General features: G+C 58.0%; 1 protein-coding gene across 2 annotated transcripts in view; it reads right to left on the bottom strand.

Moving 5' to 3' along the window:
- The window catches only part of ASS1 (argininosuccinate synthase 1), a 51,374-nt gene extending 35,197 nt beyond the window's left edge, over window positions 1-16,177 (bottom strand). Inside the window, exons 1-4 of one of the 2 annotated variants that reach the window (XM_082400799.1) lie at window positions 15,985-16,177; window positions 8,829-8,938; window positions 6,830-6,898; window positions 4,962-5,150 (exon numbers count right to left, since the gene is read on the bottom strand). In XM_082400799.1, coding sequence (XP_082256925.1) covers window positions 4,962-5,150; window positions 6,830-6,898; window positions 8,829-8,933 — 363 coding nt within the window. In that variant the 5' untranslated portion in view covers window positions 8,934-8,938; window positions 15,985-16,177. The remainder of the gene's footprint in view (window positions 1-4,961; window positions 5,151-6,829; window positions 6,899-8,828; window positions 8,939-15,984) is intronic. The other variant, XM_082400800.1, reaches the window with a different exon arrangement.
- Between the last annotated feature and the right edge of the window lie 944 nt (window positions 16,178-17,121).

Below are 17,121 nucleotides of genomic sequence, written 5' to 3'. Positions count from 1 at the left end.
CACTCACCCTCCATCCCATCCCTTCAGTGAGTGCCTACCATGCGCTGGTTGTCACACGGGAGAGCCACCTGGCACCAGTGGGATTTTTAACCCTGTTTTACAGATGAGGCAATTCAGGCTCAGAGAGGTGGAGTCACTTGCCCAGGGACACACAGCCAGCAGGCACCACTCCCATCCTAATAGCTCACAGTCAGGTTACGGGTCTGAGCTCCACGCATAACTCATTGAACCCTTACGGCAGCCCCTGAGGTGGGTTCTATTATTATCCCCATCTCACGGATGGGGAAACTGAGGCACAGGCGGTAATACTTGCCCAAGGGCCAGTGACCAGCACAGTTCCTGGAGCAATGGTGTCTACAATAAAAAGCAGACTTATTTTAGATTCGTAAAGCATATGGTCTACTGTTGCATATCCTGGTGATTTTTTTCTCCAGGGCTTCAAGTTTCCCCCAGCACAATGGCAGCTTGTGCCTCCTTGGACGGGCATACCGGGCTGGGGTCTGCCATCAGGATCGCCATGGGGACACCCATCTGTTCCCAAGCCAGAGACCCTCGCAGAAGCCAAACAGGCTCCCCAGGTTGAAACTCTGTCCCAGACAAGAGCCAAGGCCTGTCCGGTCCTTCCCTCCCTGACCCCAGGAGCCCCAGCCCCAGGGTGGCCCTGTCAGGTTCCCCGGGGGCCGGGGAGGAGGTGTAGCAGGTCCCGCACACCCCGTGTGTGTCCACGTGCTGATATACATGTGTAAGTGCGGGTGCCGCACCCTCAGGGACTCTCCCATCTGCTCCTGGCCTCGCCATACAGATGGCGCCATTTACAAAACCCCTGCTGCCCACACCCCTTCCCGAGTCTCAGGCTCCTATTTCCAGGCCCCTCTTCCAAAACAGGGGGGAGGAAGGGGGCCCTCGAAGGGCCATCCCAGCTTCTGTGCAGCTCTCTGGTGGGGAGGATTCAGGGTCTCCGAGGGGTGTGAAGGGGTGGACCCCAGCTCTCTCTGCACCAGGTGCCGCCTGGGCTGGGCCCTGGGTGAGAAGCTGCCTCTGGCCTCCAGACCTTTGCACAAGCTGTTCCTGCGGCCCGGGATGCCCTTCCTCCTTGGCGTCACTGGCTAACTCTTGCTCCCCTGGATGTCTCAGGATCACTGTTACCCCCTGCTGGGTCAGGGCTCCCAAGTCCCCTGTATGGGTGTCCCAGTGTGTGGAGGACAGCCAGGGATGGGTAGGTATTCAGTGGGGGGTTCAGTGAGCCAGTGCATGAAGGCGACATCGGCGGGGCTGGAACAAGGGCCTGGAGGCCCTGGGTCTCTCCATCGCCCGACTCGGGAGCCAGAAGCTGGGAGAGGCCGGGGGCTCAGGACGGTGCATGCTAGAATCTCCCCATCTGGGGAAGCCCCCCTGCAGTCTGCTTACACCCAGCTCTTTCTCTTCACTGTGAACCCCTTGCAGAAAGTTCGGTCAACTGTCCTGCCCAGATCTGCCTCTGGGTGCCAGCCTCCTGCAGGCCACACTCACTCACTCTGGACACCCATCTCCTGACGTGTGAAGTCACTGATGCGCCCCCCCCAGCCCCCCTCCCCCCTGAGCCAAGCAGACCACCAGCCCCTGCAGGTAGCTGGTCCCTCCCTCCCCACCACCCCCTGCCTCAAGCCTGGCATCCCTCTGGGCCCCACTCCAGGCCCTCCTGCCCCTCCTCACTCACACCCCCCTCTTCTAGGAAACTGTCTGCAGAGGCTGTTGGGGGCTTCCCCAGGTCCTATTAAATAAGGGGAAACTGAGGCACAGGAGTGCGCCTTGCCCATCAACCCCCAGAAATGATGGGATATTTTGGGGTGGGGGGGCACCGGGCCCCACCATCCCCTGTGGCCTTCCCGCTGCTGGTCTCGGAGGCCCCCCAGTGCTGTTTCAAGTCTGACTGTCCCTATTGTGGACACTGAGCATGAACTGCAGGGACGTCCCCGAATCTCAAAAGGCTACAGAACCGCCGCAGAGGGTGTTCTTCTCAGAACCGAAGCCCCGAAGAACCAGAGTGGGAAACAGGACCCTGGGTGGCCAGGACCTCCTCCAGCCGCTTCCCTGCAGGGTCAGCCTCGGGAGGCCTCAAACCCAAACCTCTGGTGCCCTCTTGTGGCTAAATGGAGCAGCGCACACAGCCACTGGCAGCTATTCCCAGCTGCATGTGAGCTAGTCTAGTGCAGGGTCGGGGGGGTGGGGGGTCTCTCCCTGGACCCCAAGAGCCTCCCAGGCCAGGGGCAGACGCACCACACACACATTCACTCCACTAGCCCTGAAAGCCACCCTTCCTCAGTCCTGATGGTACTTCTGGAGGGACCTTCTCCAGGCAGGAGCCCTTCCATAATCCTCACTTCCTGGCCTCAGCTTGAATACCTCCTGGAACAGGGATCTCACTGCCCAGCTCATTTCATCACAGACAGGTGAGATGTCTCAGAGGTTCATTCTGCACTGATGTTTGTTCTCCAAGCCCCAGTACAGGTCTGATGATCGTGCGATCAGGGCACTTCCCTCTCATTGAGTGTTTACGACGTGCCAGGTCTAGGCTGAGCTCTTTATTGGAATGATCCTACTCACTGCTCCCAACTGCCCCATGAGCGGGTTCTATTTTATTCCCATTTTACAGATAAGGAAACTGAGACTCATGGGGTGAAGTCACACAGTGTGAAGCAGGGGAGCCAGGATCTGAACCCAGCTGTACTGGCCCCAAAGTCCCAAGTCCTGAACCTCTGGGTTCCTCTGTACTCTCTCCTACCGCCGAGTGGAAGGCAGCACGCAGGTCTCTGCCCAAACGGCCCGGTCCACCCACCGCTCCGCCTATGATTCCCACCACCCCGCTCAAAATGTGCTCACCAGCCGCAAAGCACAGGGAGATCAGCTCGGTGCTTTGTGACCACCTAGAGGGGTGGGATGGGGAGGGTGGGAGGCGGGGAGATGCAAGAGGGAAGAGATGTGGGAGCGTGTGTATATGTATGGCTGATTCACTTTGTTGTAGAGCAGAGGCTAGCACACCATTATGGGGCAATTGTGCTCCAGTGAAGATGTTTAAAAAAAAAAAAAAAAAATGTGCTCACGACTAGGGTGTTAGTGAAAACTAGGGCCACGCTCACCAGTCCGCTTCTTTTACAGGAGCCCATGGTTTCAGTCCAGAACAATCCCCTACATACCATGGGGGTCGGGGAGGGTCACTGGCCACCCCCGTCCAGCCTGGGGGTTTGACGCCAAACCCCGCAGCGTGGCCCCGGCCCAGCCCTGGCCCTGCTGCTTCTCCCAAGGCTACAGCTCCCACTACGTGTTCAGGACCCTCGTCTCCAGGCTTTTGCTCAGGCTGTTCCCTCCGCCTGGCACTCTCTTCCTGTGCCCATTCCTCCTCCCTCAGGGCCGTGCTCTGCGGGACGGCCTTCCCTCGGCCCCTGCCTGCTGCCCCATGGCTCCCCCTCGGCTCCCCTGGCACCGACCCCACGGCCACCCTCTCCTGCATCCATTCTCTCCCTCGCTAGGACACAGGCCCCCTGAGGGCAGGAAAAAGGGCCCGCAAAGTTCAACACTGTTCCGGTGTCCAGCACACACTCAGCCCTGTACAGACGCCAGTACAAGCTGGCTGACCGAGCACCAAGCAAATGAGTGAGCTTCCAAAGACACCACTACCACCTGGTGGGGCGACTGTCTGCAAGGCCACCCCCAAATCACACCTCCTCCGTCACAGTCTGAGCTGTGAGTGTCCCTACGTCACCCTGAGCCAGGGCCCGCTCCCCCACTCCCGACTGCCTCGACCAGCCTTGCGGGGGGGCGAGCCTGGGTCAGGTCAGGACACGCGTGCTGAGAGGTAGGCCCCCTTCCCACCCATCTGGAGCAAGCCGTTGGCGGCGTGTCCGCTAACTGCGAGCTCATGACTCCAGAGTAACACTGCCTACAGTCGCCTACATCGTTAGGAATCTTGTTTCTTGAGCCCTGCCACCTGCGGGACAGGGGCTGAGGGCTTTCCTGCCTTCTACCCCCAGGGTCGTCCTTCAGTCTGCACTCCTGCACACAAGGGCCAGAAGTAGCGGGTGGGTTGAACTGTGTCTCCCACAAAAGATAAGTTGAAGCTCTAACCCCCCCAGTACTTCAGAATGTGACCTTATTTGGAGATAGAACCTTTACGGAAGTAAACAAGTTAAGATGAGGTCATTAGGGCAGGCCCTAATCCAGTATGACCGGTGTCCTGATAAAAAGGAGAAATTTGGACACAGAACGAGACACGTGCAGAGGGCAGGCGATGTGAAGATGCCCCGAGGAGACGGCCACGTGAAGATGGAGGCCTGGAGTGATGCACCCACAAGCCAAGGACACCTGAGCTACCCGAAGCCAGGGGAGAGCCCGGAAGCGGCCCTTCCCTAGCGCCTTCAGGGGGAGCATGGCAGCCAACACCTTGATTTTGGACTTCCGAAACCTCCAGAACGGTGAGAGAATCCATTCCTGGTGTTTACGCCGCCCAGTCTGTGGTGCTGTTGCCCCGGGAAACTAAGACAAGGCCTCATCCCCATTTTGCAAGTGAAGAAGCTGAGCTCAGGAAGGGCAAGGGCCTCGCCCAAGGCCACACAGCTGGGATTCAAGCCCGTTGCTACCTCGTGGTCTCTGACCCTGCCTACTGCATTGCACGGAGACTCCCACGGTGACCTTGGTCCCTGCGCCTCAGCAGCAAGTTTGCAAAATGGGGTGACACTGCTCAAACCGCATGTGGAACAGGCACACGGGACTCACACACTCGGGGTACAGGGCAGAGCCGTCCCTAACTCGCTACTAAAAACATTCCTCTTATTCAGACTGGACGGGCCAGTCCGTCCACTGCATACCTGACTGTGCTGGGGGAGAACCTGCAACTGCTTGAGGACCGTCCATTGCCTGGCTGCCTGTGTGCCCCTCGCAGGCCCCCTGCCTCCTTCTCCGTCCCCAGCCGTCCATCCTGGCCTCACCTTTCCTGTGGCGCCGTGTGACACGTACTTGGCTCCCTCCTGCTGGGCGATCTCCACCTGTTTGCGGGCAATGCAGGGCCTGGCGAGAGAGGTACCCAGGAGGTAGCGGTCCTCATACAGTGCGCTGGACTGGATGGCGGGCCAGACGAACTCCTCCACAAACTCCTTGCTGACGTCCTCGATGAACACCTATGGGGAGAGGAGCCCATGAGAGGGAGCCTCGGCAGGGACGGGATGCAGTCAGAAAGCAGAGTCCCAGGGGCCTCAAGTGGCCTGCATCTAAGGCAGACGCTGTTAATGGATCCCAGGGCAAGCTGTACCTCCACTTTTCCTTCTGCATCTGCAGTAGACATCATAAATCAATCCAGCATACAGTGCAGTTACTGTCCCTCCTGCACTCATGGCAGACATTACTAATCGATCCTGATATACCATCCAGGTGAAACTGGATGTGGTCCTTAAATCCCTCCCAACATAGCATTCTGGGCCTGAGATGAAACAAGATCTAAATCTAAGATCTAAATCTAGATGTAATCCACAAAAGCCAGGGATTATTTTGTCCCGCAGGTGGCAGCTGGCAATATCTGGAGGTATTTTTGGTTGTCATAACTGATGGGTTGTGGGGGTCATTCTGGCCTCTAGTGGGTAAAGGCCAGTGATGCTGCGAAACATCCTACAATACACAGGACAGCCAGCCACATGTCAACAGTGTCGAGGTTGAGAAACCCTGATCTAGAGGAATTATTCTCAAAATGTAGACCCCCTAGAGTTCCCCAGACCCTTTCAAGGAGACTGAAAACATTTTTTATGATATTCAGTTGATATTTGCCTTTTTCACTCTGTTGACATTCACATTGAATATGCAAAAGTGATGATGGGGGAAGGGGCTGGCACTTAGCACAAATTAGGGCAGAGGCACCACACTCCTCAGAGACATGGTGTTCCTCACACCTTGCTCTCACAGTGCAGATTTCTCTTAAGAGTGGTCTTGAAAATGCAGTAAAAAATGATTAACTTTTGTTATATCTCGACTTGAGTACAAAATGTGAAACATACGCGAAGCATATCTGCTGCATTCACAAGTGAATTATTAGCTCAACTAGCTCCTTTTCTCATAGAACATTGTTCTTGAACAAAGGACCGACAGACAAGTCAGGGTCAATGCAGACTTGGGTTTTTGGCCAACATTTTCATAAGAATGAAGTGACCCTATCGCTTCAAGGAAAACTGAGAATTTGTTGCCAATGATAAAACTCAAGCTTTCCAGTAAAAGTTAGAATTATGGAAAACTTGTATCTGACACCGTGAACTTGGCAGCTTCCTAATACTTCTGATGTGAGTTTTATTGCATTTTATGGTGCTTCGCAGATATTGCGTTTCTTTTGTACTGTTAGCCTATGTGAGCAGGGACCAGGCTGGCCACGTTCACCTTACGGGCCTGCTCACCACATGATTAGATGCACAATCAATGCACTGATTCTGTTGAATGGATGGAAGGATGGGTGGATGGACAGAGAGCTAGGAGGGATGGACAGTTAGATGGATGAGGGATGGATGAGTGAGTGGATGTGTGAATGGACAGTGAGATAAAAGAGGGATGGGCAGGTGGATGGATGGATGAGGAAGAGACAGATGGATGGGGAGGTGGGCTGGGGAGGTGACTGGGTAGAAGAGTGGCTGGGGGAGACCAGAAGATGATGCCCTTTGCACACCAAAAGCAGAAGGAATTGACCTTATACTCCTGGAAGCAAGAGGACCCGTTGGAAGGCGTGGAGGAGACAAGGAGCTTTGGGACAGGACCCCCCCACAGCTGCCTCCACCAGGTCAAATCCCATTTCCAGCCCCAAACCCTGCCTCCCGCTTGGTACCTTTTTAGCCCCAAGCTTCAGCGCCTTCTTCCTGGCTTCCTCAAAGTCTTCCTTCTGGCCGACGTTGGCCTGAGGAGCAGCAGAGAGGACCCATCAACCCAGGGGAAGAAAGAAGAGCTGAGAAGAATGTCCCCCCCGGCCCCTCCCCTCCCCTGGGGTGAGCCCTGGGCAAGTGCGTTTCACACACAACCGCCCTCAGGTGGTGGTAGTTTCGACTGGATCGCTGAGGTCAAAGTAAGAAGGAGAAAGGGCTCGAACCAGGGTCTGGAGAAGCTGTAACACTCTCCAGAGCTAATACTTGGTTGAAGGACGGGCCGAGCCTGGCCCTGTGCACCCAGGCTGCTAGGTTGCAACATTTGCTGTCACTGCCTTGAAGGTCTAAGGCTTCCCTTGAACCCGTCTAACTCTTCCCCCAATTCCCCCAAAGTCAGTACAAAGGTTGGATAGTCAGCAGCTGCCCGACTCAGCTCACTTCCCCAGCCAAGTGCGGCAACTTGACTGTCCCAGGGCGCCTGAGCCAGCTCGAGGCTGAGGCCTGGGCTCTGGGCACCCAGCTGTCCCCCTGCTGGAGCCCAGCCTCCGGTTCCGACAGCCCCATCTAGACACGGGCATTTTTTTCTGCTGGCTGCACTCTGGCCTCCTGCCTAGACGTTGGCCCTGGCTTCTGCTCAACAGACTCTGGAATCTTCCCAGAGTCCAGCTGCAGGTGCTTTTCTGAGGTCACTCAGCTTTTAAATCTGCCTGGGGGGAGCCCGGGATCTGGACGGCCCACCGCTGCTGCTGATGACAGCGTGCACACACCCCAGGCTCTCTGCATCCGCTCAGAGCCCTGGCTCTCTCTCAGCAGGCAACTGTGAGCCAGGCACTTCCCCTCCCCCACCTGAGGGACACGGGGTCAGCACTGTTACAGACGGTAGATTGACTTCAACTGCAAACAAACGGTTCTTGACAACAGCTGAACTTTTCCTGTCCAGAGTGCCATCCTCACTTCCTCTGCAAAGAGAACCTTCTCTCCTGGGACCTCTTTCCACAGGGATGGGTGACAGCACATCACGTCACCTGCTCACTGTAGGGACGAGCCCTCTGAGACACAGCCATACTGACAAATGCATGGTGGGCAGGGACTCAGGCCAGTCAATGAGAGTCCCCCCTGGCCCTTCTGTCAGAGCCTCTGCAGGAAGCTCTCCTTTCTCTGGGAAAACTTGGGTGTGATGATGTGAGCCTTGCCTGCCCTGTGGAGAGGCCAAGAATGAAGCCAAGCAGAGATGGAGGCAGATCTGGATAAGCACCTGGATCCAGCCTTGCCTGAAGCCATTATACCCCTGGCCTTCTCAGTTACATGAAGAACTGTATTATTTTGGTTTTCTTTGTTTATTTTTGGTTTTATTTGGCTTAAGCTGGGTTTCTAGAATTTGCACAGTCATATGGAGAAAGATTCAGAGGTTATGTCCAGGTTTATCAGAAGTTGAGCTGGTTTAATTAGGGATGTCTGCTATGGACCCTGGATGGGGGATGGCATCGTACATAACCTATGGCCCGTGACCTATTTGCTATCCCAGAAGTAGGTGATCTCCAGGGGCTCGTCTAGTTTAGCCAGTGTAGGATCCTACACTCTTTGCTGAATTATTGAGGGCTTTGGGAAAGGGGAAGATTGTATGCCTTCTCGTGGCCTTCAGCAGATCCAAGCCCTTGGTCCCTCTCCAGGCAGGCTGGCCCAGCAGCTCTGCCAGGCGCACTCCTGTGCCCCCCGTCCAGTTACTCGCATGGAGACTTGGCCTCCTCTGTGACCTGGGGGGGCATCTCAGACCTGGGGGACTTCCAAGGTGTTCACTCGACAGATGAAGAGAAAGAGGCAGTAAGTGAGAAGCATTTTCCTACAGTTCAAGACAGGCTTAGAGAGGGGGAGCTGGGCTTGGATGAGCGACAGTGGGCAGGTGGGCAGGTTGCATGGACAGCAAGGCCGGCAGTAGAAAGACACACATGCCAGGCGCCCCCTCACCAGGTAGGCAATGACGTCATAGCCCTGCTCCTTCAGCCACACGAGGATGCAGGAGGTGTCCAGGCCCCCGCTGTAGGCCAGAACCACGGAGCCTTTGCCGGACATCTCGTCTGGAGGGAGGAGACGAGGAAGAATGTGAGTGACCCAGAGCCAGCCCTGCCCCCTCCCCATCTGCCAGCCCCTCCCGACAGCTCCCTTCTGGCCTGTCGCCCAGCCCCGACCTCGGCCTTGGGCAGTCTTATCCCCTGGACAGGCCGCCACCGTGAGGTGTGAAACAGGATGTTCGTCTGTCATCAGGACCAGCTGAGCTGCTCCTTCCTGCAGCCTCACGCCTTCCACCCCCGACACCCTCTCAGGGGACCCACACACACCACGCTGGGGCCTGGCAGGTGGAGGCATGTCTTAGAGCCAGTTCCCCACCAGCTAGAGAAGACGACAGGGTCAAGGTCAAGACGCGAAGGGTGCACAGCATCAGGAGACTTGGGAGAGGCCGTGGCCCTGAGGCTCGGGCAGCCCACACATCTCCAGTCAGAACTGCTCCTTGCTAGGCTGGGCCAGTGCGAGTGAGGCATGGCCCTGGGGGCCTCGTATAGATCACCCTGCACCCCGACTATGACCGCATGAGGTAGGAGCTGTCATGCATGTCGGGGCAGCAGAGACTGGGGCTCAGAGAGGTCAGTGGCCAGCTCGAGGTCACAGAGCACGTGCCTGTGTCTGTCTGGCTCCAGAACCTGGGTTCTTCCCAGCATGCAGAGCTGCCTGCCAGCTCTACAGGTAATAGGATGCCTCCCTGGACCTCTCCCCCCTGGGCCCCAGTGAACCTTCACACAATGGGACTTTAGGCTCTTTTTAAAAGCAAGTACCTCTGAGAGGGGAAACACAAGAGACCCCAAACACCTCAATGAACTCAGCTCCAAAATGATTAGTTGGGAGGAGCTCAGAGACCAACTTCCCTATGTGCAGAGGGGGAAACTGAGGCCCGGAGGAGGAAGGTAGCCAGGACGTACAGATGGTAGATCCGTCCTTCTGCAGCAGGACAGATGTGTCCCACGCTATCCCTCCCTCTCTTCAGCTACACTGACGCTTCCAGAAGGCACCAGGGCCTCCTCACTCCTTGCCTTTGCAGCCACTGTTCCTTCTGCCCAGAAGGCTCTCCCTGAACCCTCGGGCTGCACCAGGCCCTGCCTCCCCCCCACTCTCCACATGGCCCTGAGAGTAGATGCTGTTATGTGCCCTCTTTGCTGAAGAGGAGACCGAGGGTCAGAGAGGCGAGGTCACTTGCTTGAGGTCCTATGGTCAGCAGGTGGCGGGGCCAGATTTGGATCCAGTCCATCTCTCTCCAGCCTCCATGGACATGGCCCCAGCCTCCTGCATTTCCTGGGTGTGTGCTTGTGTCTGGCAGGAGCATTTGCACTGGAGACTGACCGAAGTCAGGGTCCTTAATAGAATCTATGGGGAAAGGCTGTGGGCATCACTGCACAGATCCACGTGGGCCTCATCCAGAAGGGCCTCTCCCCAAGGACGCAGGCTCCTGTATACTGAAGGCTTCTCGTGTGCCTGGAGGTTTAGAGGCAAAGTGGTCACCCAGCCCAACTGAGGGACAAGAACACATCCTATGTGCTGTCCCCGGCATCTCACCAGGACACCTGCCAGCCAATCCCAGGGCTCACATGTCTTTACTGCCCTTTGGACTTGGAAGGGGAAACACCTCATGGAACAGTGAGTTTGGGGGCGGTTCTGAGGGACGGATGTCCACAATTCCCCCCTTCAGTGGGCATTCGGCCACCTGCCAGGCTGTCCCAGGCCAGCCAGGGCCAGCAGACATGCCCATGGCAACCGCAGCCAGGCAACAGGCCATCCAGGATGGAGGGGAGGAGGTGGGAGGGAGGCAGGAAGCACTCAAGGTAGGAAGTGCCTGGGGCTGAAGGTGTGGGTTGCGGCTTCCAGAATCTGTCTTGATGGCTCAGAGAACCACCCTGCAAATGCAAGGGCCACTCGGCTGCCTGGCACAGCAGCTGGGTGACACCAGAGGCCGTGAACCCAGCCTACCCAGCCCCTGGACTCCCGTTTGGGCAGCCTCGCTGGGTGGGAAGACTCAGGAGCCCCAGAGCCCCGTCCAGCACCCTGCTGCAGTGTGCGCGCTCCCAGCCGTGTGTTCCTGTGCGAAGGGGCTGGTGGTGTGGTCAGGTGGGGGGTGTAATGTTGCATATTTGTGAAGCTCTATTGAGATATAATTGACATGCAATAAACTGCATATATCTAAAGCGTACAATTTAGTAAGTTTCGACATGTGTCTACAGCCAGGAAATCATCACCACAATCAAGATAATGAAGGTATCCATTATAAGCTGAGTCCTCCATTTGTGTTATCCCCAGTTTAGAGACAGGGAAACTGAGGCTCAGGTTAAGGAACTTGCTCAAGGCCTTGCTTGGCTGGTGAGTGGCAGAGCCAGGATTCAAACCCAGATCAGCTAGACTCATAAGTACAAGGCTTCCCCTCTCTGGGAGGTGCAAGGAAGAGGATCCCTGGGACAAGGTGTGGTCTGGGAAGCCACAGGTGGCTCAGATACCCTGGAGTGACAGGGAGAGATGATGCGGGCCCAAGAGTCACCCCTGCTGTGCCACCTCCCAAAGGCCCTGGAGCCAGAGGATGGGCACCGGAGTGGGGGAGGGGCAGCTCCATGGAAACAGACCTCCGGGGCCTGCCCTGTTCTGCCTCAGTGATCCCCCTGAGCCTGATGCATGGCCCATCACAGCACTGTCACAATGTATTCTAACTGCCCCCGCTGCCCACTGTGAGCTCTGTGGGGACAGGACCATCTCTCAGCGCCTGGCACATGGCAGGCACTCAGAGCAAGGCTGCTGATTCTGCGGCCTGAGGAAGGAACTGACTTGGAGGTCAGTTCCTCACCTATAGAAAGAGAGGGTTACAATCCCCTCCAAGTCTGGAATCCCATGCACGTTCCCATCCGTAAACTTGTGAGCCCCTCCTGCTTGCCAGGCCATGTGCACACACGGCTACAGAGGGCCTCAGCCTCTGGGTCTGAGACACGTGATGCAATGGGTGCACCCAGGAGAATGTGCCTGAGCGCAGGGGTGTGTGTGTGTGCGTTTGTGTGTGTGTGTGTGTGTGTGTGCGCGCGTGCACATGTGTGCCTGCATTTCTTGGGGAGAATGTACCTGAGACTGCATGCATTCACCTGTGTCTGCACACACACACACACACACACACACACGTGTGTGTGTGTGTGTGTGTGTGTGTGTGTGTGTGTGTGTGTGTGTGTGGGTGGGTGGCGTTTGAGTCTGCATGTGCACGTCCAGAGATTAGCTGGGCAGGTGGGCTGAGACAATGATATAATCTGACACTGGCATTGCTCCGCCCTTCCTGGCGAAGTTCCCTCCTCCCTCAGCCAGTGAGGTCCTGGCAGACTATGTGGGGCAGAAACTAAAGGAAGCTGAGGCCTCAATCTGGGGGAGAGGGAGGGACAATGGAAGAGACTAGGGGCAGAGTACAGTGGCTGGGTCCTCCAGACCTGGGTTCAAGCAGCTTAAGCTGCTCACCTGCAAAACGGGAGCAAGAAAAGCCCATCCCTCCACAGGGCGACCGTGGGTTCCGTGAGATTCCAGGAGGAGCCCAGAGCTGGGTACCACACCTGTGCCCACCAAACTCTCCTTACCACTGGGTCCTGGCTGGCCTTGGGCAAGCCCCTCACTCTCTATGCCTCAATATCGCTGTCTGCACAAGAACCTGAAAGCCTGAAAGCCCTTCTGGTTCTGACACCCCAGGACACTGGGCTTCCTGCCTGAGGACTCGGCCTCCCCCAGCCCAGGGGGGCTGGACTCCTGGGTCTCTGGGGCTCCTGAGTCTCGGCCTCCCCCAGCCCCAGCCTGGCCGCCACCCCACCCTCCATGAAGGGCGCAGGGCAGGTGCCCCAGCTCCCAGGCACATGACCACTGCCAAGAACATTCATGCCCCCAGCTCCTGGGGCCAGCCCAGACATCCTGCTCCAGAAGAGGGACACCTGGGAAGGGAAGAAGAGGGCCTCATGCCAAGATGCCTGCCAGCTTGGCCTTAGTTGGCAAGGCAGGGGGCATTCTCCAGTGCCTCCGCCAGAGCCATCCCGCCAGCTCCCAGTGAACGTGCCAGGCCAGCCTGGGCAGTTGCTCAGCACTAAGAAAATTCATGCGGCTCTAAAACGTCAAAGCTAGAAGGATGACAAGAGCAGGTGCTATGTTTAGTGCCACACGTGCATCATTTCAAGGCGGGGACTATTATTGCCACCTATTTACAGATGGTGAACCCGAGGCTCAGAAAAGTTAGCGACTTGCCCAGGTCTCAAGCAAGCGGATGGCAGTGCTGGGATAGAAACCCAGGCTGACTGCAGACCACCTGTTCTTTACTGCTCTCTGCCCTACACTCTCTGGTCTCTGGGAGACCACAGACTGTCTCCCCCTCCCATTACTTGTCTGCCAGAAGACAAAATCCTCAACGAACCATCACCAGTCAGTATTCTATTTCTCTGTGCTGCAGCAACACGAATGTTCCCCTGGAACCCCTCCCCTCCCATTCTAACTCAGTCAAGCTGAGTTCATTATAGTTTCTAAAAAGCCTAGCTCCACCAAAGCCATAGAATTCTCCCTGACTTAGGGGTTTGCTCATTTTAGGACTGCAACTCTTATCCTTTTGCTGCCCTCATTGGTGTCTGATAGAGCTAGGCTGCAATTCCACACTTTGACCAGGAGGTCAAAGTGTCAGGATTCAGCCTGAACATTTGTTTGCCTGACACACTCAGCTCATTTCATCTGCATACTTGGCGAGACACAGAGGAAGGATTTCTGCGTCTGATGAGAAAGCTGAGGGCAGTAGGGGTGCTCTAGGCTACATACTGAGCTGGCTCTCCGCTGCAAATTCCTGGGGCCTGAGATTCAAATCAGGAATGCCAGGCTCTCTTGGGGACACCAGCACTCCAGCAAACTTCCTCTGCCCAGGGTAGGGGGGGGTCCTTTGGGAGTGCCTTGGCTTAGGAAGATTGGGTCTCCAGTTTCGACGAGAATGTCCCAAGGTAGGAGGTAGGAAGACTAAGTGGACCTCACCACGCCCCAGTGACAGGCACTTAAACCCTTTCCAGAGCATTTGGTTATGGAAGAAAGCACGAGTTCATTCATTTGTTTACTACATTGAAATGCCTGTGGATGCCTGGCCTATCCCAAGTCTGGGGAGGGCGTCTGCCCCACAGGAAGGAGCCAAGGCCCGGTGGATCAACTTTGCCTGAAATCAGAGCCTTAGACCTTGAATTCCGGAGGTTATCTCTCTCCACATGGATGCCCACAGGCAAGGCGCTGGCTTCAGAGGCTGTGCGCTCAGCTTTCGGATGAAGGCATCTGGCTGTCTTGGCTTGCCTCCCAGGACCCACGGGACTAAGACGAGATGGGGCATGGGAAAGTGCTTGCACAGCAGGTGAGTCTGGGCCTGGCCCCCCGAAAGTCAGGCTCCTGGGCCCTGGGCCAGGGAAACGGTTACCATCAGAGCCAACTGACCACACAAGCCCAGGGGAGGCAGGCAGCTGATGGGGGCACCTGTGGGTACTCAGGGGGGCTCAGACTGTGCTGAGTGGGGGCCTCCCTCCACCCCATCCTGTGCCTGGCCTGGGGTCTAGGCGCTAAGCCGGAAGCATTCACCACTCGTTCACGAGCACTCAGCAGAGCCAGAGTTACTTCTCAGCATAACGCACAGGTGGCTCCACCGGGACCGGACCCCCTGCCCTGGCTCTGAGCCGGGGATGGGCGGGGGGGAGGGAGTGTAGAATGGAGACTCCTCCAGCTCCTATCCAGTTCCCACGCCCTTTGTGGCTGTTTCTGCCTCTACTGTCTCCCTCCCCCGCCAGAACCTAAGTCAGGAGGGCAGGGACCCCGTCTCCTGTTCCGAACGCCCAGCACGGTAGCACCCGGTGAGTCACTCCCCAGACACAGGGAGTGAACGGACCCAGGCACCCTTCTCAACAGTATACATCCCCTTACTGTTTCCTGAGCCCTGAGCCTGTGCCAGCCATGATGAATGGAGAAACTGAGGCTTAGGACTCTGGGAGGCTGGCCTGAAGGCTCACCCAGTTGTGGACTTGCGCCTGCCTTCCGGGCTGGGGTCTGCCCTCTTCTGTCACCAGCCTGGGCGTGGCGGGGAGGGATCAAAGCCCAGGGCCGATTTGATCCATCCCTGGGGAAAGGAGAGGTTTGCTCCTGCCCGGGATGTGCAGTCAGACCGCACTGCTCTCGGGAGGAGACGCCCCACTTCGCAGAGAGGAGCACTGAGGCGGCCGGGTCACGGGACCTCCTCAGGAAGAGCCCTGGCGGGATGGGAGAGGAGCTTCCTGCATTTCACAGAGACTCTCCTTCCCTGGAGGGCGAGGCCGCCCCAGCGGCCAAAGGCAACAGGCATCAGGACGGCTGACATTTCCTGACGAGCGGTCCCTCCCCCAGGCCAGTGCCAGCCGGAAACCGGGCACCGCGGCCAGGCGAGGCCCCCGCCCCACCGGCCAGAGAACGCAGAGCCCTTCCAGAAGGCAGAGCCGCGCGACTGACGCCCCCTGCAGGGGAGGGAGCCCAGCCACACCCAAGGCACCGGGGTGGGCCGCCCGGAGCCCGGAGCGACCCGCCCGGGGGAAACTGAGGCTGGGGCTGTGGGAGGGGCCGAGATGCCCAAGCCCCGGGGGCGCGCGAGGCGCAGCGGTGAGGCTGGACCTCTGGTTGCGAGCAGAGGAAAAGAGGCGGAGACAGAGGCCAGGGCCAGAGAGGGGCCGAGAGAATCGGGAATCCTCCCACCCTCCGGGTTCCCAAGGTCTCCATCTGTGGGGCTCGCGGCATAAGGGAAATTGGATCGGAGAAGGAAAATCCAGAAAGGACCTCGGCCTGCAAAGGCGACAAGTAACCCGACCTATCCCTCAGACCACCGGCCTCGCACCCCGGCCCCTCTCCGCGGCCCAAGGGAGCCAGGAATCCGGCCGCCAAGCGTTTGAGCAACAGGAGGCCGGGCGTCGGCCCCCTGCCCGCCCGTCCAGGTCCGAGCCCGGGGCGCGCTGTGCCCTCCGCCTCCTCGGCTCGTTCGCGGTGGGGTCCGGGCAGAGGGCGACCTAGGCCGGGGAGTGGGAAGGGGACGCCTTACCGGGAGGCAGGCGGCGGCGGCAGGCGGCGGAGCAGGGCTGGTGGCGGCGCGCATCCCGGGTTATAAGCACGGGGCAGAGGGCAGGGCCGGGGCCCGGGGACAAGTCGGAGGAAGAGAGCAGCAGACCCCGCCCCCGGGCCCGGCCCCCCTCGCGGAGCGGCTCGGCGTTCGCGGCCACCGGCGGGGGCGTCGGGGCCAGGCCTTTCCCTCCCTCCTCGCCCCTCCCCTTTCCCTCCTTCCCTCCTGCCCACCCAGCTGCCGACACACCCTCCCGGCCGGTCCCCCGCCCTGGCCGCAGGGTCTGGCGGCTCCCCTGGGCGCGGTAGTGGCTGGAATCCTCGCGACTGACAGGGTGACAAGCCCTCCTGCCAGACTTGCCGCCTGGCCCGTGGGGAACGCTCAAGCGCTTCGCCGTGGGAGTGGAATAAAAGTCCCTCAGGCTCGTGAGTTTCATGCCCATTTTTGTCTTGTGGTGGCCTTTCTACAGACCTCAAAGCCCCTCCCTTCCCCCCTCTCTAGTCCCCGTGAGCCGGAGCCCATTGTATTGGTGAGAAAACTGAGGTGGAGGTGGCCCTAGAAGGTCGGGGTTTCATCCCTCAGTCCAGGGCTGGTTCCTGGCTGTCTCCCCAGAGCCTGGCACCTGACCAAACTCCCGAGGGCACCCAGTAAATAGTGAATAGAAGACTGGCCCACTGCTAACCCATTGAACAGCAGGGAAAATTGAGGTTTACAAAATAAACGGGGAGTTGTGTCCCCAGTCTGGCCTCCAGAAGTTTCTGTGTCAGGAGTTTTCCAGCCTGGTTTATAGGCCCCAAAGCACCAATCACTGCAACCACAACCCAGTAAAACAGCTGGTCCCAACCTGTCCAAGGCAATGCCTTGGTTAGGACTGACCCCCAGAGGGAAGCTTCCCAAATCCTCCCAGCCCTGAACCCGCCCTGGAGGTGGGAGCCCTGAGGCAGTCCTGCCAGGTTAGCCATCCAGCCATCATGGAAAAGACGTAGGGGTGTAGGTCACGGTAAGGAGGCAGCCCTGTCCCAGGCCCCTTCCTGCAACCAAGAAGCAGCCAGAGAAAGGGAGCCTCTGCAGAGAGGGGTGAAGGCTGCTGGTCTAGTCACTCTTAGTCCTTCTGCCGCC

This window comes from Balaenoptera borealis (genome assembly GCF_965194805.1).
Source record: "Balaenoptera borealis genome assembly, chromosome: 8".
NCBI lineage: Eukaryota > Metazoa > Chordata > Mammalia > Artiodactyla > Balaenopteridae > Balaenoptera > Balaenoptera borealis.
Note: the sequence above shows the minus strand (reverse complement) of the source record. Positions and strands in the feature narration are given on the sequence as shown.